This window comes from Larimichthys crocea, chromosome XVII, assembly GCF_000972845.2.
Source record: "Larimichthys crocea isolate SSNF chromosome XVII, L_crocea_2.0, whole genome shotgun sequence".
Classification (NCBI taxonomy): Eukaryota; Metazoa; Chordata; class Actinopteri; family Sciaenidae; genus Larimichthys; species Larimichthys crocea.
In genome coordinates this window covers 3,657,572-3,683,500 of record NC_040027.1, presented here as the reverse complement: position 1 = coordinate 3,683,500, position 25,929 = coordinate 3,657,572, and the positions used below count along the sequence as shown (strand labels likewise).

Genomic DNA, 25,929 nt, shown 5'->3' with positions numbered 1-25,929 from the left:
CCTAGTGTCCTAGGGCATTACAGTAATCAAGTCTTGAGGTGATAAAAGCATGAATTAGGTTTTCTGTGTCAGCCTTGTTGATGAATGGTCTGGCTTTGGTGATATTTCTAAGGTGATAGAATGATGTTTTGGTTATGGTTTATTTATGGGTCTCAAAGTTGAGGTCGGAATCAAGGGTCACTCAAGGGTTTTTGACCTGATCTTTTGTCCTTAGGGCCAGGGATTGAAAATACTGGGAGAGGTGTTCTCTCTGGTCTTTGGGCCCGAATATTATTATTTCTGTCTTTTCCTGTGCAAGTTGTAGAAAGTTATTTCCCATCCAGACATTGATTTCATCTAGCAAGTTGTAGAAAGTTATTTCCCATCCAGACATTGATTTCATCTAGACATTGTACTAAGTTGTTGATTGGGATGAGGTTGTGTGGGGATACTGCGATGTACAGTTGTGTATTGTCTGCGTAGCTATAGAATTCAATGTTATGACTTATAATTCTGCCGAGTGGGAGCATGTAGATGTTAAAAAGAAGGGACCCTAAGATAGAACCTGGAGGGACTCCACAGGCAATAATATTTGCATCTGATGAGAAATTACCCAGTGTCACAGTGAAGTCCCGCCCAGTCAGATATGACCTGAACCAATTCAAAGCCACACCCGAGAGGCCAACCCAATTTTCAAGTCTGTTCAGTGAAATATTATGATCAACTGTATCAAAAGCTGCACTAAGATCAAGTAGGACCAAAACAGAGAGCTTGTTTGAGTCAGTATTAATTCTCATATCATTTAGTACTTAGACCAGTGCAGTTTCTGTGCTATGGTGCGCTTTAAAACAGACTGTAAAGATATTACTAATTGTAGTAAAATTATTAATTTGCTTAAAAACAAAAACTCAGTGAAAAGACACACTGTGTGCTCTATTGTGCACAACAAGTGTGAATTTCAACAACTTTATTTTAGTCTTGTGTGCACAAGGTAAACAATGTTACCTTTTGGGACTTTAGATAGATAGATAAGCTGTAAAATTGGTAACTAAGTTATATTTTGTCCCAAGGTTATTAAAAACTACAGTGGATCTCCGTCGCACACGTGTTGACGCGGATGACGTCAGAGTGCGAGGCGCTCACACGGGACAGGAAGAGGCAGAAGGAAGAAAAAAAAACAAGATGGCAGCGGGCTCAGAGCACGGGCTGAAGAGAATTGTTTGGAAAAGTAAGTTAACTCCACCTGTAGAGCTTTTATTGCACATGTAAAGCAGCGCGACGCTTTCATAAGGTGTTCACAGCTCAAAGGGACATGAACTATCTGCTGTTTTCACGAATTGCTCCTTCGTTTGTGACTTTGCATCTTGGACTGACAGTGAACGGTTCGAGTTAGTTTCGTCCTGCTGTTTATCGCAGCGGAAGTTTGTTAACGTTGTTTGGTGGAGGTGTGTGTAGAGTAGCAGAACAGCAGGCACTGCTGTTTATCGTAACTTTCCTGTCACGGACAACTGTAGCCCGCTTTCTCAGAGAATAGTCGGAGTGAGGTCACTTTGTATCGCCTGCTGCCCCACCTCATATCTCAGGCTAACGTTAGCACAACACTGTGTGAAGCTCGCGTTCAATGACACCAACCTGACGTCAACGTTTGACGTCTGTTTACAGCCCACCTGTGTCACCTGTAGCGCAGCCCTGCTTGTGTTTGGGTCAGGGTGTGGTTGAGATGTCCCAGAGATGACCGGTTAAAGTTTTAAAAGTCACACTAAATTGTCGACTTTTAGATTAGATATACTTTATTCATCCCACCACGGGGAAATGTACTTGTTACAGCAGCAGAGGAAAGTGTAGCATACACTACAGAATTAGAGAAAAATAGAAAAGGCAAAAAAAAACAAAAAAAACACAATAAACAGAAATATCTATAACCTACACAATCAACCTTCAAAACCGAGGATAAACGTGGCATGATATATAAAAAGAGTATTGTAATGTAAAGTGACCATAGTGTAAGAAATATTGCAAAGAAAGTGACCATGATACAAATAATAATATTATTGCAAGAGTAGTGACCATAATAAAAATAATATTACAAAAGTAAGTGACATGTAAAGTAAAGTGACATTTTAGCTACATGCCATTAAAACAGATGCAGTCTGTTAAAAGATTATAGTTATATTCAGTTCTCTTGTTGATGTTCAGGTCCCTAAAATGACCTTGAAGTTAAATTAACATATTTGTAATTAAAGCTACAGTAACATAAATGAACATTAGTGTCTTCATGAAGGAAACAGTTTTTATTAAACTGATTAAGTTTTAGTGAGGTGACCCAATTGTGTGTGTGTGTGTATCAATGAAGACATTTCATCTGCCTTGATTTTTACAGTACATATTTATATTTATTTTATTAACCAGTGTAAGCAGAAATATGTACTTTGTCAGACTTACTCTTATCTATAGTCGGGGTAATTAATTAGTATTAAAATGATGATGAATGTGCACACCTTTAAAATGACATAAAACACAAACAATGTGTGTGTGTGATTTTTTTTTTATTTTTTTTTTTTAAACTTGATTGTTGCTTATTCAGCTGTTGGGTTTTTGAAGTTCTAATCGCTTGATTTTTTTTGGTCCAGTTCAAGTGTTTAACAAATCAAAGTATAGCTAAAATAGTGCAATCATGAGCAGGAACCTTTCTTCTGATTTCTGCCTCAGCCGTTTTTCACGAGTCATGTTCTGTGTCTCTTACAGGAATAAAAGATACAATTATTGCAGACTGCAGAAAGTCTGAAGTATGGAAGGTAAGGCAACCCTTCATCTGCTCAGCACTCAGTCTATAGTCCTCAAAGTGTTGCCCGCATTACAGATCCAACTTTTAACTCTTGTGACTCAAACAAGAATTACGTTTGCATGTTAGCACAACCTAGCAACATATTACAGCGATGCATAACTTGACTGGCAACTATCAATTCATCCTCCACACAGATATTGATTCTGGACCCATTCACCACCAAGCTCCTCTCGTCATGCTGCAAAATGTCCGACCTGATGTCAGAGAAAATAACCAGTAGGTTTCAGTGAAACACATAATATCGGTAATAGACCAAACAAACTGAAGTGTGCATGTGTGGATGTTTGTAACCACTCTGTAAAATAAATATTTTGTTTCTTTAGTCGTGGAGGATTTGTACAAAAGCAGAGAGCCTGTTCCAGAAATGAAGGCCATCTACTTCATGTCACCAACTGCTAAGGTTTGGCATTATGACCCTGTAATGATCATATTGCATATATTTCTGCAAAATGAGTTTTCATGCTGGTGATGTTAGTTTTTATTTAGCTTTATACAAAGTTTTTCTGCCAAATACTGTTGTAATATCTCAAATTTGATTTAATTTCACAGAATGTGGATGCCTTTATTGCTGACTTCAAACCCAAGGCCAAATATAAATCAGCATATGTTTATTTCACTGACTGTGAGTAACGTATAGGTCACTTTTTTATAACAGCAAAATAACTGATGTTTATTCATCTGGATCAAAATGTTTTTTTGATGATTTTTTTTTTTTATTGTTTTGTTTAAAGGATTAGATGCTAGCTAAAACATTTTTGCTCCCACAGACTGTCCCAACGACCTTTTCAACAATATCAAGCTGCACTGTGCAAAGTACATCCGTGTCTGTAAGGAAATAAACATGTGCTTCATGCCACAAGAGGCACAAGTGAGTGTTTGCAGAGTGTGTTCTTTTAGCTTCTTTTGCAATGCTCCATTTCCTCTTTTTTAAATCCAGACTGTTACTTGTTAACTGAGGAAAACTTCACTTCTTTTAGTGTGTTCTGTGTCACGCTGCTACTGGGAGGAAGAGATCTGCAGTGTGTCGAGTGAATTATGGGTGTTGGTTGCTTTAAGCTATGATGTAATGATTTCACCAACTTTGTTTTATCCTTGTGGCTATTGGAGAAAAACAAAAGGGACTTATGATTCTCATATCTGTTATTTTTACAAAGTAAATTGTTAAAAACGAAAATGGTTCACCTGCTTTATATTCCAGTTTCATGCTTATTGTTCACCTAATGGTTTTTTCCTAACACTGGTGTCTCGAATGTTTTTCAGGTGTTCACATGTGATAATCCGGGGGCTTTCCAAAGCATCTACAGTCCCAACAGTCAAGACAAAAGGAAGACACTGGAGACACTCGCAGACCAGCTTGTCACACTCTGTGCTACTTTAGATGAGTATCCAGGCGTCAGATACAAGAAGTAAGCAAAAGCACAGTTAGTACTTAGCTTACAACACACCTCAGCCCCCAAGCAGAGTGAGACCTTTGATGAGAAAAGCTTCAACTGAGATCATAGAATATGTTACTGCGTCAGAAAATAAATGAAGCTGAAATACAGTTAGCACAACCTATAATTTAATGTAAATTCAGACGAGAGCAGTGTGTGGCTTCCGTTTTCTTACAATAAACACAAAATACACACAGTGCAACACATACACACATGTACAAAATCAACAGTGAGACCAGATAAAACAGCCACCCTCCCAAAAATGACTCATTCTAAAAATTGCTGTTTTAGGAACTTTTGTTAGAAACACTCAACTGGGGCTATTTTTTTAGAAATGGCTTAAAGAAGTACATGCAGGAAATCTTATCAACATAACTGATCACTTATGGAGAACAATTTCTGTCATAACTAGAGACAACAACATGGAGAACGCCAAGACCTTCGCGGAGCTGGTGGACAGCAAGCTGGCCACACACTACGACCTGGATGACAGCAAGAAAAAGGTGAGACACCTGCTGAACAAAGACTGTTGACAGAACAAACAAAGTCTTAGCCCAGGGAGTAAATCTGAACCTGAACATTTAGCATTATTTCATAGAGATAGCTCAACATAATCCTTTGCCTTAAGCAGATTGAGTTAATGTTACCCTTCTACAGAAACCTGAAGTTTCCAGAAGTTGCTCGGTATCAGTTACGCAGTATCTCAGAAAGAATAACCGCTGTTTGTATTAAATTAATCACTGTTTTATTAAACGTTTTTTATTCTGTGTGTTTCCCTCCTACCATAAGGGAAAGACCCAGGCCCAGCTGCTCATCGTGGAGAGAGGTTTTGACCCCGTCAGCCCCATCCTGCATGAGTTGACCTACCAGGCCATGGCCTACGACCTCATTGATATCCAGAATGACATCTACAAGTAATACAAGCTTTTACTACTGTATCTCACGCTACTCACACATCCATTATATGCTCATTGCACCACATCGCCATGTTCATGTGGCAGACCAGCTATTTTTAAAATCATCTGATTATTTTTGTGGCCAGGTACAAGTCTAAAGATGGCTCAGAGAAGCAGGCCCAGCTGAATGAGGAGGACATGCTCTGGGTAAAGCTAAGGCACAAGCACATCGCTGAGGTCTCAGAGTAAGTGTGCAAGATCCTAAAGGATGGAGGTGTCCCGGTCTTGTTTTCTTTGCGCCAACCCTAACCACATTTTTTTCTTACAACAGGCAAATCCCCAAGATGGTAAAGGAAATATCGGCTAGCAAGAAGCAGCCAGATGGGAAGGTACAGAGCTGTGGTTTCTTCTTAACTGATGAGCTGTGTATTTCATACTTAATTTTTTTTTTCATACTTTCTTTTTTTTTTTCAGATCACAATTAGCAATTTGGCCCAAATGATGAAGAAGATGCCCTCATTCCGTAAACAGCTAACTGAGGTATGGTGTCACAGTATAATTGAGTTGTTCTGGAGTGGTATGTTGCCCTCATCTTAAAGTTCTTTATTCAACTCAAGGTGGAGATTATTAACAGAGCTTCTTCCAGGGTCATTGAGGCTTCAACTCTAGTATTATTTGCTTCCCACCAGCAATTACAGCTATGTGATCTTTGCTGTGGTTGGGTGTGGTGCCTCTAAGGACTGGTATTATGTGGGGCTGACTTCAGCAGCAAAACAAACACAATGGAAAGTCATGATTTATGGCATTTATGGCCTCATTCATGGGAAGCATTTTAAAAAACTCCACTAACAATACCTCATCACCACATTGTTCTCTGTTTATGTTATTATAATGTTGTTATAATGTACTGTTTATATTGTCCTTAATGTGTCCCTCTGTCTCACTTTTAGAAAACCGTTCACCTGCAGTTGGCTGAGGACTGCATGAAACATTTCTCAAACAACGTGGAGAAACTCTGCAAAGCTGAACAGGTGTGTCTGTGCTCCGTCATCTGCTTTTTACCACTTAAACCTGCTTCAATAAGTCAGTGAGTAGAGAAGACATTTACCAGGTAGAAGGTCTCATGACCACAAACATCTGCCCTTATGTGGTAGGGAGTTGGTGACACTCCCTATGAGCTCCAGAGTACTTTTCTGTAACCACCCCATGCAAGCATTCAGTATATTCCCAGCCTAACCAAAAGATAAAAAATGCTTGTCTTTGTGTAGGACCTCGCAGTGGGGTCGGACGTGGATGGGATGAAGGTGAAGGATCCCATGAGGACCCTGCTGCCTGTGCTGCTCCACCCATACAGCACCCACGACAAGATCAGAGCTGTGTTGCTATACATCTTCAGTCTCAACGGTACACCAGCCAGCATAAATAGCTTGTTGTTGACGTTCCAATCTGCGTAAACAGACATCTGTGTCTCCAGACTAGAATATGCTGACAATAACACCTCCATGGGTAAAAACATTCTCTTTGACTAATTCTGGGCGTATAGTATTGTGGTGTGATCGTTGGGTTTAAAGTCGATCCACCAGCACGAGTTCGGCAGATCGTGAGACCGACTCAGGCACTTCTGATGAACTTTGAGAGTGTCTCTAATTCTCCTTGGCCAAGCGTCAATAAATAATACAGCATGAGACATCAGAGGCTCCTGAACACTTTCTTCGTTCTGACCTCACCATTGACCTTTGACTTCAGCAATTTCTCCACAACAGTTTTATTCTTCCAAAGACTTTTCAGAGTGCTGTGATCAGGAGACAATTAGAAATCAGTAAAAGGCAGAAAGAATCAGTTGGCCAGAATACAATCTGTATCTGGGCTTCTGATATAGCCAGTGGATATTCTGAAAACAGATAACAGATATCCAGGTCAAGACTTTCCCTGCAGTCCAACTTGATATGTGAGAATGACAAGAAAGACACGTTGCAGATAACTTTGAAAAAGGGGTTTCAAGAAGTCGATGGGTTTCAAAATTGCATTTCTAAACTGTGGCCAAACCTGAGCAGCCTTAATAATAATAATTAATAATCAGCTATCATCAGATTTTGACACTGATTTGTTTGTTTTGTGTGTGAACAGGAACAACAGATGAGAACCTAAACAAACTCATCCAGCATGTAAAGATCGAAGACGAACGAGAGTTCATCCTGAACTGGAAAGAACTCGGAGTCCCTATCATCACATCGGTATGAGCAGAGGAGGAAATGGTTGATTGACTGAATGTAGACGAGCGTATGGACGATATAAAACTACCAGTGATGATAAATTGTAGCTACTTGTTGGAATTTTCACCGTGATTCACTGTTTTTTTTTTTTAGTTCTGTGTCACATTGTTGTTTTGTTCATCTTTTCAGTTCTGTCATTCAGTCTCTAAATCCTGTTTATTGTTTTTTTTCTCGTACTCTTGTTTCCAGCCTAGTTTCTTCTCACGTAAACCATCCAGGCGGGATCGTTCCCAGGAGCAGACGTACAATCTCTCCAGATGGACTCCTGTCATAAAAGATGTGATGGAGGTCAGTGAGATTATTTTCATGCAGTTTTCCCAAAACTTATTTAAAAAAAACCCACCTTTTTTGTTGTTTTGTTTTTGCTTAACACAGGAGGTTTATCAGTAATGGACACAACAGTTAATTAAGATGAAATAATTTGAAGTGGGTATGGGTATGGTGTAGAATAGAAACAAACGTTTGGGCATTAATATAAATTATTCTTACAAATTTCAACATTTAGCTCGATGTGGGTCACTGTCTTACCCCACAGTCCCACTCTAACTGGTATTCGTGAGAAAGGGTCTGAACAGTAAAAGCAGCATAAAAGGTTTTCATATCCAGGTCATCTGATAAGCTGTGTCACTTGTATGTTGTGTGCTTTTATCTATTTGTATACATCTTAGCATTGATAAGGCACAATGATACACCTGTTGTGTGTTGATCCAGGGGGATGATCCTTCTGTTTCAGCCTGAACCTTCTGTACGGGTCATCAAATGCTTTTTGTATGTTACACGTGTTCCGTGTAAAAGGTGGTTGGATGTCACTGTCACCTGCTGCTTTGTTAAAGTTCAAACTGTGAAAAGAGACATATTCTGCACACAGTACTCTAATTAACCTTTTCACTCTGTTTTGTGAATAAGTTTGCTTGTGGCTGTTTGTTTTAACTCAGGTAAGTTGAGCTGTAATCCATAAAGCAATGAGGAAAATATATATCAGGCTATTTCATTTAAAAGTCTGCTGTCCAATTCTCAGAATGGATAGGGAACTAACAAGCAGTTACTCAAATTCCCCTTCATTACAACATAAAGTTCTATCTAAATTATGACCTGATGTGTGGATCTCAGTTCTGTAATTCCACACCGAGCTCTCCGAAACTCTAAACATCTAATCACATCTGCGGAAGAGGAAATTCCCGGACCGAAAGGAGACTTTAAAGTTCAATTTTTCCACACTGAGTATTGTCATTCAGCTCAGACTACCTGACCTGATCTGTGACATGATACCTCATTTTCACTTCCTTCCATTTCTGAGCAGTCTTCACCACCTAAGCACCTGGTTTCCTGGAAACGGCTCTTGCAGCAGGAAACAGACTAGTTTTTGATGTGTTATAGCATAACCTAAAGTTGAAATCGGTGCCGAAAAACTGAGAAGTGCTCGACAGTAGCTTTGTTTCTCTATCTGAAGCTGTGTTTTGACATCCCCTGATGCATTGTGTAGTTAGCAGAAGTGTCCTGTAGTTCTGTGCTTTATCCATAGTTCAATGATTAAACTTTTAATTAAGTAGTTTCACAGTGTTGTAAGGTGATCACTGAGCATTTCCAAAGACTGAACCTCTGTAAATGAAAGATACATTTAAAATGTGTTACTTTTAGGATGCTGTGGAGAACAAACTGGACACCAAAGAATGGCCGCACCAGTCTGAGTGTCCTGCTGCCTGGAATGGCTCGGGTGCGGTCAGGTACAGTATTTCTTTTTCATCATGGTAGAACTGGGTCAGTAGAGTGCTGCAGGACAGACTTCTAAAACCTGCAAATGAGTCACCTTTGCACTTCCAGTTTCCTCGTCCTGGAGTCAGTGGGGTTTTTTTTAAATTAGTTTTTGGTTAGATGCCTGTAACACGGTCTGTGATGAGTTTTCTCCCATGACATAAAATGTCAGCAAATACCCCAATCGTGACTTTTGAAGCTTTTATCTGTCTTAAGAAAGTGACTAGATAAGACTACAGAGGTTGCCAGGGAAGTTAAACATTGTCACGCAAAACACTTAAAATTTAGTGGTGGTGACTTTAAAGTCTTGTGACTGTGGCATAGCCTACCATTTTCTTCTTGCTTTTTGGCTGTTTCAAGCTTTATTTCTGATAGAGACAGCTGAAGAGTGACAGGAATGCGGAGAGAGAGACATGGGGAATGACATGTGGGAAAGAACCACAGGTCTGATTCGAACCCTCGGCTTCCGCAGCAAGGACTGAGCCTTCGCACATGGGGCGGCTGCTCTACCAACTGAGCTAAACGCCGCCCCTTCATCTTGCTCCTGAACATTGAATTTTATGCCCCTAAAATCATAAAAGTGCTCTTTAACTAAGCTCTGTTTACCACAGAGCTTAGTTTCCCTTATACAGAGACTCAAGGCAAAGCTAACAAAAAGATGTCGTACTTGTAACACTTTGTGGTTTTGGAGATAATTCTAAAGCAAAGATTGGATTAAAATTTAGATCCTAGACTACCAATTTGGCCTCAAAGTTTCCCACATGAGAAGCTACCACTCGCCTTTTTCAAAGTATGATGTTATACACTTCTACACTACAATCTTATTTTATACAGTTATTAACTTTAAATAGATTGTCTTTTAATACATGAGAAAACAGACCTAGAGACGTTTTTACACACAGTTAAACAGTTAGCGCCCCCCAGTGATCATTTGTGCTTCTACTTTCAGCTCAGACTGTTTGCTCCAACTTTTCCCTCTAATGTTTCTCTCTATATTTCTTCTGTCCATCTTCTGCTCCACAGTGCCCGACAGAAGAACAAAGCCAGTTCTCAGGACGAACGCCGGAGTGGCTCTCGCCTCATCATCTTTGTTCTAGGGGGAATCAGCTTCTCGGAGATGCGTTCTGCCTACGAGGTCACCCAAGCAGTAAAATCCTGCGAGGTCATCATAGGTAAGCATGAATAGAGATTAAACGGATTAAATCACCTCTTTCTCTGAACATATAAATGTTTTCATCTTACAGAACTTTGATTGCACTTTTTCTGAGTCATTTGTGCTCCCTGACTATGCAGGGAACATTTCTTTAGTTCTTATTAAATCCAGTTGATGACTGTTAATGTTAATGTTTCTTTGATTCCAGGGTCTTCTCACATTTTGACCCCGTCCAGTCTCCTGGAAGACATCAAGGCTCTGAGCAAAGGCCCCATGGAGACTTTCACACTAGATGAAAGGAGCAACGCTTGAGAAGTCTGGCCCTGCAACTAACAACTCCCCAGACCTCCCCTGTCTCTTTACATCTTGTATCTCCTAGTACAGTGCACTCAAATCAACTTCCTGAACGGAAGACTGAAGGGAATTTACCGTATACTTATCTTCATGTTTTAATATTCTTTTGAAATCTGGTGCACATTTGCAGTAGGTATGAGGCAAATTCTCTTTTAACTTGGTCATTTCAATATGGCCTTAAGGAATTTCTAATTGGATAATTGACGTTTGACGATATAGATCATATTAAAAATAATTGACCTCAACCTGCTATGAGAATTTTAAGTAAAACTTGTCTAATCTGTCTATTTGTGTTTGCCTTTGTCCATAAAAGAAAATATTTGTTATGTTACATGTTGAACGACCTCTTCAGAGGCAGAATGATGGTGGAAATGTGTATATACTGTATCTAAGTGCTGAGTCCCTGCTGTGTCTTTCTGATATATTTGTCACTATTGTTTGTAAACACTTTATGTAATTTTGAAGAATGTTTTTAACAGAGTATTTACGTTTTTTCTTGAATTGAACAACTGACTAATAAATGAATGAAGTGGTTCAAATATTTACAGTTAATGCTGCCATGTTCCATAGAGCTAAAAATATCCATACTGTGAAACACAGAGAACAAAGAGGAAAATACTTGATGAGCAGATTGATCTTAAAAGCACTTAATATTCTGCTTGCTTTGACCTCAGTCAGCTGTATACTAATATTTCTGACATGTTGATGCAATAATTTTGCACTGAGTAAATGCTTCGTAGCAAAATAGACAAAATAGAAAAGAAATATAGAAGCAGTGGGTGTTCAATGAACACACTGCACTCATACCTGCTGAACAGACAATAAGTGAAGATATGAGGTTGCTGTAATGTTATAGATCACGTCTGCCCTACTTCTCCTACAGGCGTTATGCTTCAGTTGCACGGCATGTCAATTGTTAACTACATAGTGAAGACTGTACACAATGCAGGTAAGTGCACATGCTTCCTGTGTGTATGAAAAGGGAAAACATGAAAGGGGTATTGAATGTTTAAGTGTTTGTGAGCCTTTGTACCCATAAATTCATGGAGCAAACACTATACAGGCGATTGGATTTATAGAAAATGAATAGAGGGATGTTTTCCCTCAATTTATAGTGTAACTGAATATTAACGATAAGAAAGGTGAATGAATTGAAGGCTTTGTAATAGAGCCGACTCATTTAAAGTGTGTTAAACAATTAAAGAGGGTGTTAATGTGTTTATACAGCGTGGGATTAGTACAGATAAGAGGAGAACTGCTTTATGTTTAATTTCATTTATGGCATAGCCAGAGGGGCAGGACACAAATCATGATCTGATCTGTGATTGTGTGTGCAAAATGCAAACACGATACTTGTGAGGGTGTCCTGTTTGTGGGAAGGAGAGCACACCAGAGCATCAGGTGTGAATAAACAAGAGAGCAGGGCATCTCTTTTACAGCTTGACAAAACAAGGATTTTTATAAAGAAAGTTATTTGAATATAGCTTTTATTCTGATTTCAGGACACATTTTGTATGATATAAATATAAAATAGTTAATCACTGAGGATGATCTCAGGGATATGTTGTTCATTTACTAAACCAGTGCTGTAGTATAGTCTAAAAGCTTTAAGTTAGAGAAATTATGCTTCTAATATTTGGCCCTGACTACTTTTGCACCACACACCACTGATTTTCTGATTTGTGCTTTAAATTGGTGGTTAAGTTTAAAAGGAACCAGTGTAACCAAATGTTTTTTCTTTTATGATTTATCACATTTACAGGATTAAAGAGTATCATTGCAGACTTTCCATTGGGCTGTTATTGATTTATTGTAACTGCAAAAAAGTTCTCCAGAGTTATTCAGTGTTTACAGCCTTGTTTCTGCTTCTTGGACACTACACTATACAATATCAATAACTGAGATTACAATACAATATTAATTCTCCACACAGCTCTAATAAGGCCACATTGATGAATGTGATGTCAACTCCATCCTCTATCATCCGCACCCCCCACCACCTAACCGCTGCAACATATAGGCTGAAACCCACTTTTGCAGTGTCAGTTACAGGAAAAAGTGTCAGGTGACATATGAGCTCAGACACACTCACAGGGTGGTCCTGCTTCACTGACCCTATATAGATGAACACTTAGACTTAACAAGGGTAACCCTTCTCTCTGTCAATGACTAAAAGTTTACTAAAGTATTCATATTTCATGACCAATCTGCCTTTAGTCTGTAAGTGGTTTCCTTCTTGTTGCTGTCAGGAATCTCCAAATAAGCATAAATTCATTTGTGAATGTTTAATTTCTAATGATTCAAAATCCCCTTATGTTTAATTTACTTTAATGAGTAAATTGAGTAGAATTAAAAAGGGAAGGTAATTAAACACAGGTTATTTAAAAGACATAGAACAGATTTGACTCAAACTCATGAATAAAAGGGCATTAAAAACCTTTAATACTAATAAGTTAATGATATCAATCTTTATTTCTTGAAGCTATGGAATTGTTGATAAATGATTCAGAAATGTGTTTAATAATTTTTTTTTCATCTATATTTATATTTATATTACTTTTTAGTAATTTAGGGTTTTTTTTTAAATGTGCCGAGAGACTAAAAATTAAACTTAGGTGTTGAACTTTTCTTACTTTATTACTTTGCGCATGCGTGGGTGCTCGCACGGATCCCACTGTCGTCATGGCAACCGACGCTTACGGGAGAGTCAAAACTCAAATCTGACTTCTCTCAGCTAAAGTTTTAGCCTCTAAATACTCTAAATAGTTCATCATTCCCGACATGTTAATACTACACCAGCTGCTGTACTGAAATGGATTCAGGTGAGTCGTTTTAAGAACAGGTACGCCCCGGTTACAATGCTGTCGACCTGCAAAGGTGCTGTGGCGGCTGCGGCGGCGGCGGCACCGGGGCGAGGTCGTCCGGAGACGGCTGCAGGGAGGCAAAGCGACGGCCACGGAGGAGCTCAAGACGGTGAAAAGAGACGACAAGGGCTCGGTGTTCAGGAGTGGCCCGACGGATCCAGATACGAGGGAGAGTTTGTGAACGGATTCAAACACGGCAGAGGAAAATACAGCTGGAGGAACGGAGAGGTGATGTGAAATCAAAATGATAAGAAATATTAATGTTTTAGTATATGAGACTTTTTTTTTCCAGTTTATGTTGGCAAGAGTTCATTTTAGGAATTTATATTGCAAATCAGGTTGTTCTGTTCTGGTATGTCACTTTGATTCCCTGTCTGCTGCTTTGTTTAGTACTATGAGGGCTCTTTCTACAAGGACTACAGACATGGGGATGGACTGTACTGCTGGCCCACAGGCCACAAGTTCACCGGCAAGTTCTACCTCAACAGAAAGGAAGGTTACGGACAACAGCTGTTCCCTGATGGAACCACCTTTCAGGTAAACCACATGGAGGAATGACAGGCATTTTAAAAGCACTTTTAAAATCAGAAAGTAGCAATGGACCTCTGCCCTCCTCTCAGGGTTTGTACCACACAGACCAGAGGTTTGGTCCAGGCGTGGTTAGTTATCCAGATGGGCGTAAGGATGTGGGCCTGTGGCTCGGGGAGCGCCTGCTAAAGCTCTGTGCCTCCGTAGAAGAGGGCTTTAGCCTGAAGCGCTTTCCTGAATATGCTGCCTACATGGACCCAACTACCACCACCATTCAGGTGCATGTTCACCACTCACTATCTCAGGTAGATAGGTACTGCAGCCTAAAACAACATTGGTTTAACATGATCATGTCTCTGCTACTATTGTACTGACCCAAACTATCTCTATAAAGCAAATTAGTGTATTTGATTTTTTTAAAGGATCTATTGATTAATGTTCTCACGGTAATGTTCTCTTTGTCTTTATACTGTCCAATCCCACATGCTGTACAAGTATAATACTTATAACAGGACCTAAATTGCTGGAGTCTTTATTCCGACCTGTAAAATATGTGTCTACTGAATTAAATCACTAAATAAATAGAGATTTGCAAAATATTTCCAGTTGACCTCTGCGCTCCTCTCTTCTCATTACCAGCCTCCTACTAGTGCTCTACAGACAGAAGCCAGGGCAGACTCTAAAGTAAAGTACTGCTACAATGAAAAACTATATGATATTTGTGACTTGACTCAAAACAGATAAAGTTAAATACCCCCATCCTCCTCAGGTGGATCTGCTGTCAGATGAGAATTTTATCCTCCCTCCTGGCATTGAGAGTTACTCAACAGATGGTGAACACTTACCGCTACCCCCTGGTCGAAGAAGAGAGCTGGATCAACACTTTTATGGAGAGCTGTGGGAGCCAGATACTTACCAGCACCAGGGCTGTGAGCGAGATCCACTATCCACCCTGCCCTTACAGGCCCGCATGCAGGCTCACATACACAAACACAGGTCAGTCATGCATCAAAAAAGTGTTGTTTGAGTATTGATACCAAAACACTAAGTAAAAGAAAATATGTCAATAATGTGTGTATCTGTGTGCTTATTTCTATCAGACTCCAGGCTGAAAATGTGGGCTGGGACGTGGCAGCTGTTATCACTCTGAACAGGGAAAGTTTTGGTCCAAAAGGACCTTTGGAAGTCAGTTCAGAGTTGTTGATCCAGCACGCCTCTCGAGGTGAACTGCACGCTGTGTCACAGATCCTCCAGACTGGTTTGGTCCATCCTGATGTAGCAGATTCACAGGGACACACTGCACTCATCGCTGCCACAGTAACACATTATCATTATTTTTGCCCTTTGTTTATTGATATAGTTGTCATTCATTTGCTCTTTGATTGGTTCCCATTCCATATAGGAAAACCTGCGCTGTACTCAGATATTCAACGATCATATTTAACAATTACAACAAATGCCCAAATGTGGAAATAAATTATTATTCTTTGGTTTTAGTCTTGTGTTGTGCTTTCTTTCTTGTACCTGACAGGTAAACTGCCATAATGACGTGATACAGCTGTTGTTGGACATGGGTGCTGATATTGACAAGTTGAACTGTGAAGGCATGTCTGCGCTGGCCGTGTGTCATGTCCTCTACTACCCTTTTCATTCTCTGCACGCCACTTTCACTGAACCACCTGCCAAAACTCTAGTAAGATTCTGCCGAATGTTGTTTTAATCTATGTTTCCTCATCACCTCTGCATCTGTAGTTCACATGTATGAAACTGTGTTTTGTACAGAGAGTTGAAATGACACAGCATGCCCTGTAATGTGTCAACAGACTTTGAGGTCCCCATCTATATGTGGGAATAGTCTCCAGATCAGCCAAGTGGACTTCACAACAGACACACCCAGACTTAACAACAGAAGTCCCCACTCTGACCTGTAAGAATGTAGCTGATATCACCTCTCTAACATATCATTCAGCAGAAACTTTATTAATTGTATCATACGGATATTATGCTTTAAATATGTTGGTAAATATGTTGGTATAACATGCATGTATGCTCCCTACAACAGTGTCTCTAAAACAAGCTGATTTAAGTCCTATTCCTAACTTAAGTTTCCTATCTGTTGTGGTGTTTTCAGGACAGCAGAAAAACTATCTGAGCACATCTTACATCACAGCAGTAAAGTGTCCAGTGACAGTGAGCTCATCATTGAACGCTGGTCTGGCCTAAATGAGATCCCCTCAGACACTGAACACCTACAAGAGAGGAGAGATGGAGGGGAAAGAAACTGCAAGGAGACAGAGAAAGAGGGACAGGTTAGAAATGAAAGGAGCAGGAGGGAGATGAAGGAAGAGAGCAAAGTGGCGGAAAAAGAGACAGAGAGCAGATGTGGTCAAACATGCAGAAATGGAGATTTAGAGCTTGGTGAGGGGAGAGAGACAGAGTCAAGAAGAGAAGATATAGAAGTGACAAAGGAGGTTGACAAAGATGTGGAAAGAGAAAGAGTAAGGAATACTCGTGAAGAGGATGTGAAGGAAAGAGAACGGAGAGGAAGTGAGGACATGCCTCACGTGGAGCGTTCCATTCAGGTGTTGGATGGTCACATCGCCCTGGGCAGCGTGCAGTGGAAGGAATGTCGAGCTAAGGCAGCAGGGAGAGTTCAGGTATAAGGTGCAGAATATAATAGATTTGATAAGTTAGTACTTGTTTGTTTTCACTGTGGCCTCACTCAACTCATCTGTCTGCAGCAGGTCAGAGACAAAGAACTGTCCCCAAACTCGACCTTTGACTCTGCCTGCTCCGTCAGCAGCTACAAAATCCAGGTCACAGAGGAAGTGATGCAGCGGTCAGCAGAAGCGCTGAGTCGCACAGGGATTCCTCAGCGCTCTGACACGCAGGAGACTGTACGCAAAATGGCTGCCATGAAAACAGAGTCAGTTCTGTCCTCTCTATTGCTGTGCTGTCTGCTCTGTTCTGTTGTTTTGTTTGTGTACTTGTAAATTTGATGTGCTGTGTGCTCGTCTGTCCAGACACCGTGTTCGTTTGAGCACCCTGAAGCTGTTATTGGAACGTGGAGCTGACCCCAACATATCCAAGGTCCCCATGCCTGTCCTCTTTTTAGCCATCATGGCGGCTGACACTGAGGCTGTCAGGAGGCTGCTGTTATCTGGAGCTCGCACTGACATTCCTCTTCCACCTGAGGCAGGAAATTATTTATTTTTACTATGGAGGTTGAAGGCCTCCCTTTGTTGCATATTTTTATTAATAATAACAAATTTTTTAGGAGGGGGGTAGGGGGGTGCACATTTATTGAACCTCAAAATAAATAAATGTATGATGCCTCAAAGGTCAATCAAACAAAAATCCATTAACAAAACAAAATATGAGAGCATTTTTATTGAACCTTTCCCTGCCTCCATAATCCGTCATTCATTGTTCAGTTAAACTATACAATTCTCCTCAACTTCTCATCCTTTCTTGCAGAGAAAAGGCCTGTATCTTCTGCATGTGGCTGCAGCTCTGCCAGGTCCTGCAGGTCCTAAAATCACAGAGTTGCTGCTCCATGCTCTCACTGATCCAGACGCACAGGCATGTGATGAGAACGAGATCTATGAACCGGATAAGGTGTGTGTGTGTGGCTTTATCCTATAAGGTTTTTCAAGCATAATTACTACTAATTGCAATAAAAGAGTTTCAGTCTATTTTTTTTGTTGTTGCAGATTTCCATGAAGGACCAGGAACCACTGAGCACAGATAAAAACCCACATCTCAAAGAAGGAGGCCAAACAGCTCTGCATGTGGCCTGCCAGAGAGACAGTGACTACCGGGTCAGCAGATACTCGACATCAACACAAATGAAACCTTCCACAAAATTGCCTCACCACATCAGTGTTGTCCATTAAAATGATGTGTGTGTTTGTTTTTTCCACAGAATGTCAGTAAGGTGGTAGCCCTCCTGCTCTCGCACAGAGCCAGCACAGATCTCCTCTGGAGTGGACACTCGCCACTCTCCCTGGCTATAGCAAGTGGAAATGATCTGGTAACCTTAGCCCTCTCTCCCTCTTTCTCTCACACACACACACACACACACACAAACATACAAAACCTTGAACTTGAACCTTGAGCTGTTCTGTTTCCCTGCACAGGCAGTGGAGCAGCTGCTGAATGGAGGTGCAAATCCCAACATCCCCCTCGGTCACAGGGTGGGCAGTGCTCTCTGTGCCCTCGCCAACATCAACTACCACTTAGGTGGCAACAGAACTAAGCTGGTACACACACAAACACAGAAAAATATCCATACACTATACGTGGGTTTTGAGAGATAGGTATTTATCCTTAAGACATACTGTTTTCATCTTTTAGACATGAAACACACAAAAAAGAAAATAGTTTTCTAGCACGTACAGTCAGCAGCTGACTTTTGGTACAGCAACATTTGTCAGGCATTTCTAAATTTCCAAAGTGATGCTGCCTAATGAATTCACCATGTTTATAATGTCTATTTTATGTCCTCAAACACAAACTTGTTTTAGTCTGTAAACAGTACAGGTGTCTAAAGATCATCTATTCTTTGAATACATGAAATGCCCTGTCATTTTCTGTAATATACTGCTATCCCAAAAAAACACAGATAACTGTGATCTTCAAAGTGGCTTCAAATGAGTCACATTTAATTTAGCTCAAAAACCATCAATGAAATGGATTTTATCTACCAATATTACAGTTAAAAAAAAATACAAGCATAGAAATATGTTCTTAAAGTTTCAAATTTTCATGAACAATCCGGGTGTAACATTTAGGAGGATGTACCAGAAGAAAAATAATATAATACTTAAATATTCAGAAATAAATATGCATATATGTAATTATACAGATGTAGCAACTCAAAAGTTCCCGTGTTTCCGTGACAGGGCCCTGACTGGTCTTTGACTGGTCCTTGGCTGGTCCTTCGCAGGTCTGTCCCTAAGCAGTCTGGGTGAAAACCAGCTGCAATGCCTCATTTGTCCACGGGGAGGAGCAGTGATGTTCCGTTCTCACCGTAGACTGTCTAACAGATACGCTGGGGTGAGCGGGTGAGCCGATCAGCTGAGACAGAGCACAGTCATGGATGTGGCTAGTGGTGCAAACGATCATCATGATCCGTTCATATCGCCCCCCACAGCACCAAGTGTTCCGCGGATCGGTTGATGGAAAAAAAAAAGTTGTGATAAGTGAGACTGAGGCAGTGCTGCAGCCGCTCGTATCTGCGTCACACACAACAACATGCCAACGTAAACTTGTTATTAAAGAAAACTCAAACTTAAGTATATATTTTTGGGGCCTTTTATGGATATGACAGCTGAAGAGAGACAGGAAGCAGAGAGGGGAATGACACGTAGTAAAGGGCCGTCCGATGCGGGATTCGAACCGGAGCCGACTGCAGCGAGGACTGTAACCTCTACACACGGGGCGCCTGCACAACCCACCACACTACCGACCACCCCGTAACTGTTTTTTTTTAAGAGTTTATACTCAGTGGTTCTCGCCAGCGCTTATATGGTTTCGGCCCGCTACGCTACAATTTAAGACCGCAACGGCAATAATTCCCCCCCGTTACGTGTATTTTTAATATAGCGTAACGGCTGTTTTTCCGTTTTGTCACATCGTCAAAAGTTGTTTTTTTTTCCTGCGCACTTCACAGTTTTTCAGGTGTAAAAATTCGCTGACGTTTGCCTTGGTGCTGTCTTCCTAAATGGTGTAAGCCGCCTTTGATGAACTACACATGCGTCATCTGCGCTTGTTGATGTTTAGGTTGCTAGGAGACCGCGCTGGAAATCAGTTTCCCCGGAGAGAGAGGAGGAAAAAACGCAAACTAAACTCCCGCTCGATTCCAGTGATAGCTTTCTTTTTGAGCTGGACTTGAGCTGACGTCGGTGAATGTCATAATATAACAATGAATGACGGGAACCCCCTCGCAAAAAACAGAAGACATTCGTTCTTTCTTCATGGTCAAGAATGGTAAGTGCACCATTATACCATGGCTTTCCATCACGCTTGCAAAACTTAACCCACTTGATGAATGGAAACGTTCACCTTGTAGCAGGTTTTGGCAATGACATGCGACGTAGGCCTATCGGATGTTTTTAGTGCTAATTTAGGTCCTGTTTTCCTGTTGGCTGGCGGTTTTATTAACCACTTTCATTATCTGTTCTGTTGTTGACACAATTTAGGGACAATCTTTTTTCCATGTCTCTAATAATTGTGTTGTAGGTTATGCTCCCGAAATAACATGCTGCTCAGGATATGTCTATTTCTTAATAGATAAAACGGTAGTATCTCTATTGTTTGTTCTGAGTTTACATATCTTTTGACAACACCCTTTTGGCAGGTAACACACTGGCCAAGATCCAAAGAGTAACAATTTTCCACTAAGTATATACAACAAAAAAAATGCAATTTATTCTATTCTCAGGTAACCTCAAATATGGCCCATTTTGGGCACAATTTTTCCAAATTTTTCGCCATCAAGGAAGGGGGGTCGGGACCCCCCCCTTCCGCACCATCCCCCCGCTCCGGTCGCTACGCTCCCCTCGCCTTAACCCATTACGCTAAATGAAAATCCTGGGTGGAACTCTGTATCTGTTGATGGCTTTCTGAAGCCGGCAGTATGAAACACATTCATTCTGAGTATCCTCTGAACCATAGTGGCCATATTGATAGTACAGTATACTGTACGTATGATGGATACTGATGTCCACTGTGGCTTTCACTACATGCAGATTAGGAGCGAGCGAGAGGAGAGAGAGAGTGCGCGAGAGAAGAGCCAGTAATTATGTAAGGACAGAATAGCCTAGATGTTGTTGATTTAAACAGTGACCATAGGCTAAATGGCGTAAAGCGTAAATTGAAAGAATTACGGGTGAATCAAGTATGAAATAAGGCAAGTATGTGTGTGGTTTAATAAAGTTTGCAGTATAAGCTTACGAACCATCAAACATATATTTTATATATATATCTATATAAGGACAGAAGGAGGAGCCTAGAAGCCAAATTCTTATTTCCATTCCGGGATCAGTAGACACTGCCAGAGTTGGGTTGAGACACAAATTTCTGTCACAGTTGAATACGTTACCAATAATCAAGAACACAGAATACAGAGAACAAACAACCAGCAGGAGAAAATGGTGGACAACATGGTACAATTTCCGAGGTGAATACTTACCTGACCGCGACCTGGAAAAATGGACACGTATGAACTTTGATGATGAAAGCTTGAAGCTCACCCATCGCGACCGACCCCAGGGTGACCTAAATATGAGAAAGAGTCACTAAAAGAATATTAGATAGGCACAGTTATCACTATTGGGATTTTCAATCAGCGAGTTAAAAAGTGGAATCGCAACTTAAAAACAAACTCATGAAGCTGTGGCAATGGAAAAAACTGTCTTTGAAGGAGACTGATGATCTAAAACAACAACTAGAAGATCAGTCATGTTGCTGCGCAAAAGCTTAGCATGAGCTTGAGCAGCAGACTTCTAATGAAAGCAACACACTAAAGACAGAGAAGAGGCTCTTGAAAAAGCTTTGCATTGAGAGAAATAGAGTTACAAACCGGAACAGAAACTGACTGCCTTCCAAAAGCAAGAGGAAGGGAGAGAACTTTCAAGCAATCTCACGCTTCCCATGAACTGAAACTAGGAAGATACATCTGCCCTGAAAAAGGCAGAGGATCTCCTTGAAACTCAGCTCCTTTGCCTCAGGAAAAGACCTCCAGTAGCAGAGGCTCAGAGGTCGAAGTCTGTCCTTGCTGCCAGCTTGAAGAGCAGACACAGAGAAACTACAAATCGTGCGCTCTGAAGAACGTTGAGCAGCAGCTGTCCAATTACAAGACTGATGGCAAAAGGACAAACCCTCCCTGATGCAATGCCTTCAGGCAACTTTGAAGGAAAAAGACAGGACTATGGCTTCACATCAAGCTGAAATGGAAGAGCACAAAGGTGAGCTCCATAAGAGTATAACTGCACTGAAAAAGGCAGAGGATCTCCTTAAAATCGAGCGCCTCTGCCACCTCTTGTCTTAAAGACTAAAATTGAGGAACTTCTGGTGTATATTGCCAGGAAGAAGAAGAAGTGGTGGAGAAAGATCTTTTCAAATTCGACCACCACAAACAGAGATGTACACAATTAACATCAGTCAACATTCTTGTGTACACCCAGCCCTCTCTCTTTGAATTGCCTCTCGAGGTTTCTTCCCAGCGGAGTTTTTCCTCATCTTCTTAGAGAGGTTGGTCTGGGGACCTGTTTGCGAGTCTGGGTTAAAACAAAAAAAACTAAACTAGGCACATGTCATCTCCGTGTCTGCGTGGGTTCTCTCCGGGTGTTCCAGCTCCCACGATTCAATAAAAAGACTTTGAGCCACACTGTTGGCAAAACCAAAAAAAACTTTAAGCGGCACATGTCATCTCTGTGTCTGCGTGGGTTTCTCTCCGGGTCTCCGGCTCCCACTGTCAAAGACTTGAAGAAATTTGCCCCAAAAAAAAAAAAAAAATTAAAGAAAAAAAAAATCAATGTTTTGATGTATGCATGTTGAACATGGTCATTGCACGGTATATTAACATATCTATTTTTAAAACGCTGTATTTGCTATATATGTGACAAAGTCCCTACTACATATGAAAGACATCTAAATGAGTCCAGAACCATCAAAATGCTCACTCTGACAATCCACACAAACACCACTAAACATTATTAAGAGGAATCTTTTTTAAATCCATTACTGTCATATATTTATTGATTTATATAACCTAGAAATCCTTTACTGATTTATTAATGTTCATTAAAACAAGTGGGTCCAATTTATGTGACGTATTAGAAATATTCAGATTTGGCATTTAAGTAAAACCCAAAATCAAATGTCATAGATTTTGTCGACAAATCAGGTAAAAGTTTATTATTTAAAAGAAAATGATTTTTAAATATATTATATAAATCAGGCTCTGAGTGTATATGACCCCCATTGAACAAACCCTCTGAAAAACCTTCAGAAGCAGTCCTGACCAATTTGGTGCCCTAGGCAAGATATAAGGTGGTGCCCCCGCCCCCTTGCATCGCTGCACTGCCAATTTACATACAAACACACAAGAAACTGAATAGCTTTGTCTTTGACATTTTATTTTATTTTTAGAAAAACAGGTTACAGAAATAGGTAATGTACAAAAATGGTCCACCCATTCCTGGGACATGTGAGCCTTGTAATTTCATAGTCACAGCAGTTTCACCCACAAGCTTGGAAGGGGAGGGTGAGGCAAGTTGGTTGCAATCTGCAACCTCACTGCTAGATGTCACTAAATCCTGCACACTGTTTCTTTGAGTCATTGGACAGTATAGGGTTGAATTGCAACTGTGTGTGTGTGTATGTGTGTGTGTGTGTGTCCTCGATGTAGTTGGACATGTTAGCCAAGGCCGGTGCCGACATCATGATGCCAGTTGCTGTGGGTGATGTTGTGGGAACTGCAGTGGACTATGCGCACTACTCCTTCAACCAGGTAACACAGCATCTGTAAAAACGTTGTACGCATTTCATTTGAATACAAATACCAATTCCTTGCAATAAATCAGATTCTTGGATTAGTTTTTGTTGATTCAAATTTCACTGGACTGCATTATCTTGACCGGTGTTAATATTTATTACTATGTATAATATTTTGCCCCCTACATGCATGCCAGTGGTGCTGGACACAGGTTCTGATTAGCTGCCTGTATGTCTTATGTTACTGTCTAGGACTCACGTATTGCCAAAACTCCCTTCCATGCTCTGAACATGTGTGAGAGGGAAACATTCAAAGCACGGCGCCAGCTCCTGAAAATGATGGGAGATTTACTGAGACAGACTGCTGTCCAGAGGGAACAAGAGAATTTAGAGAGAGAACAACACCTTGCACTGAACAGTACAATGGATTTATGTTTTTTGAAAGCAGAAACATAAACATGTGACTATTCTTTTGTGTTTGCAAGTGTGTCTGTAAATCATAGTCTGTGTTTGCATATGTGTTCTAAGGTACCAGCAGCACAGAGAGGTTTGTGTACACGGGGGCAGGTGCCAACGTGCCACTCCCCAGCTCTGAAAGTCTACCACTATACAGGTATATACACACACAATTTGAACACACAGAGTTGAGGACAAAATAAGGAAAATCAAATCTTCCTGGAGCCTGTTTTCAACTCTATGTGTGTGAATCTCTTCTCAGGAAGCCAGTGTTGAAGTTCTGCTATCACTGCGGTCGCTCTGTGTCCGTGAAGCTGACTGCTTGTAGCCGCTGCCGCAAGGTCTTCTACTGCTCCAGGAACTGCAAGCTGAAGGCATGGGACGAAAGACACAAGGACGAGTGTATCCGGGTGTCAGGTGGGAATGAGGACCTTACCATCCAACCCAAACAACAGCAGCGCCAAACAAAACCCTACGCCAGGAGCACTGATGCTCAGAAATACCACTGAATAAGCTTTTAATAAAATGACAATGTGCACCTTTGTCATTGTGTATTGAATCGTGATGGCTGTAGGATATAGTTAGGCTGTAATTTGTGTTTATCCCTTGGATGAACAGAGCATGTAAATACTTTGTCTGTCTGTCTCTCTCAATCCAGCATCTGCTGATGGAATCCAGAAGAGTGTTGTGTTTAAGTCCCAAAGAGGACCCAAGCCCTTGACTGCCATGTTGAAATCCAAAACAGTACCCAGGCCCATGAGTGTCAAGTTGAAACCCCAGAGAGTCTCCAAGCCCTTGAGCATGGCAGAGAAGGTCTTGGAGAGCCAAGTCAACCTGAAGGAAAACTACAGCTGCAACTGATGGACACTAACATTTCATACACTAAATAACTTTATAGAATAGAATAGAATAGATCTTTATTGCCATTGTCACAGGTACAACGAGATTATCTACCTAACATTACAATGCACTTTTGTCACATAACTTTGTTCTCTGATTCTGACTCTTAACTTTATATGTTTGGCTGAATATTTTGTGCCATAATCATTATTTATAACTGTAGGTTTGCACTTTGTTGTAGTATTGTCCTTATAGTGTAATAATATCTATATCTATCTGGGTTTGTCACACAAATATTGAACACTAAATGTCTGAGGTAGAGGTAGCACACACATAGAATGTCAGGACAAAGTTGACTAATCTAAATTTCCTAATTTAATGTGGTTATGCTAACGTTTAGTTTAAAATTTTAAGAGACAGAGCTTTTAATTCCATCTTATGGTCTTCATCAGCAACCTCATTCTTGGTATTTTTGTCTCCAGTGCTTTTAATTGCATCTCAAGGTTTTCAGCAATTAAAGTCATCTCACCTGTTACGGTTCAGTTTGCATCTTACAGTACGGTATGTTCCATACTTAAATCATGTGATGACAACTCCAACAGAAGTAAACTCCAGTTACTGATGAAGACCTTGAGATGAGAATGAAAGCTCCAGAAAGCTTTGATATGCTCATTGAGTCAAGATTTTTTATTCTTGTCAAACTACTGTTCCTAAAATCAAGATGACTTTTAAGCTGAAGTATGTACGTATGGTCTATATGATTGTTTGTATTCTGCTCACTGGATGAAATCTTTTTTTTTGCCTTCCCCGGTCTGTCTCATCCCTGCTTCTGATGGACTACTTATATACTTATGTTTCACCTTACCTTCACTGAATCTAGCATTATAAATGTATAATGTAAATGTGGCTGTACACACATTTAGGCTAAGTACTGTTGATACCACGTGTCACCAATTGCCAGGCGCATTGTAGCCCTTCTAGCACAGAAGCTGGTTTCAGGTTGTTGATTAATTATCTGTACAAAGCTTTGGTTTCACACACAATTTCCAACAATA

The 25,929-nt window shown here is 40.5% G+C and overlaps 2 protein-coding genes across 4 annotated transcripts; both read left to right on the top strand.

Annotated features, from left to right (window-relative positions):
- The first annotated feature begins 1,097 nt into the window (after positions 1-1,097).
- stxbp3 (syntaxin binding protein 3) lies at positions 1,098-11,224 on the top strand. Its single transcript, XM_010748679.3, has 19 exons — positions 1,098-1,207; positions 2,725-2,774; positions 2,959-3,040; positions 3,148-3,224; positions 3,374-3,446; positions 3,592-3,692; positions 4,085-4,230; positions 4,670-4,760; positions 5,047-5,171; positions 5,300-5,398; positions 5,485-5,542; positions 5,628-5,693; positions 6,104-6,184; positions 6,422-6,557; positions 7,281-7,387; positions 7,616-7,714; positions 9,065-9,150; positions 10,202-10,350; positions 10,540-11,224. Exons 1-19 carry the CDS (start codon positions 1,162-1,164, stop codon positions 10,641-10,643), a joined length of 1,776 nt encoding a protein of 591 aa, XP_010746981.1. The 5' UTR covers positions 1,098-1,161; the 3' UTR covers positions 10,644-11,224.
- A 2,124-nt stretch (positions 11,225-13,348) lies between these two features.
- On the top strand, positions 13,349-25,917 carry ankmy1 (ankyrin repeat and MYND domain containing 1). 3 transcript variants are annotated; one of them, XM_019261773.2, is made up of 20 exons: positions 13,349-13,777; positions 13,940-14,086; positions 14,170-14,355; positions 14,717-14,761; positions 14,847-15,073; positions 15,178-15,394; positions 15,609-15,770; positions 15,901-16,004; positions 16,209-16,734; positions 16,819-17,003; positions 17,101-17,272; positions 17,555-17,695; positions 17,791-17,898; positions 18,003-18,110; positions 18,217-18,339; positions 23,493-23,594; positions 23,831-23,996; positions 24,107-24,191; positions 24,297-24,451; positions 24,693-25,917. In XM_019261773.2, the coding sequence occupies exons 1-20, from the start codon at positions 13,544-13,546 to the stop codon at positions 24,893-24,895; spliced, it is 3,396 nt and encodes a 1,131-aa protein (XP_019117318.2). In that variant the 5' UTR covers positions 13,349-13,543; the 3' UTR covers positions 24,896-25,917. The 3 variants fall into 3 exon arrangements, with proteins under 3 accessions (XP_019117318.2, XP_010746980.3, XP_010746979.3); XM_010748678.3 differs by having other exon boundaries at positions 14,170-14,382; positions 16,822-17,003; XM_010748677.3 differs by having other exon boundaries at positions 14,170-14,382.
- Positions 25,918-25,929: the final 12 nt, after the last annotated feature.

Bases quoted from the DNA above. Each gene is read 5' to 3' on its own strand.
- stxbp3 (XM_010748679.3), top strand. From the start codon at position 1,162: ATGGCAGCGGGCTCAGAGCACGGGCTGAAGAGAATTGTTTGGAAAA. The intron at 3,693-4,084 runs GTGAGTGTTTGC...AATGTTTTTCAG, and splicing joins TCATGCCACAAGAGGCACAA to GTGTTCACATGTGATAATCC. The intron at 5,172-5,299 runs GTAATACAAGCT...TTTTGTGGCCAG, and splicing joins ATCCAGAATGACATCTACAA to GTACAAGTCTAAAGATGGCT.
- ankmy1 (XM_010748677.3), top strand. From the start codon at position 13,544: ATGCTGTCGACCTGCAAAGGTGCTGTGGCGGCTGCGGCGGCGGCGGCA. The intron at 13,778-13,939 runs GTGATGTGAAAT...TGCTTTGTTTAG, and splicing joins ACAGCTGGAGGAACGGAGAG to TACTATGAGGGCTCTTTCTA. The intron at 18,111-18,216 runs GTAACCTTAGCC...TTCCCTGCACAG, and splicing joins TAGCAAGTGGAAATGATCTG to GCAGTGGAGCAGCTGCTGAA.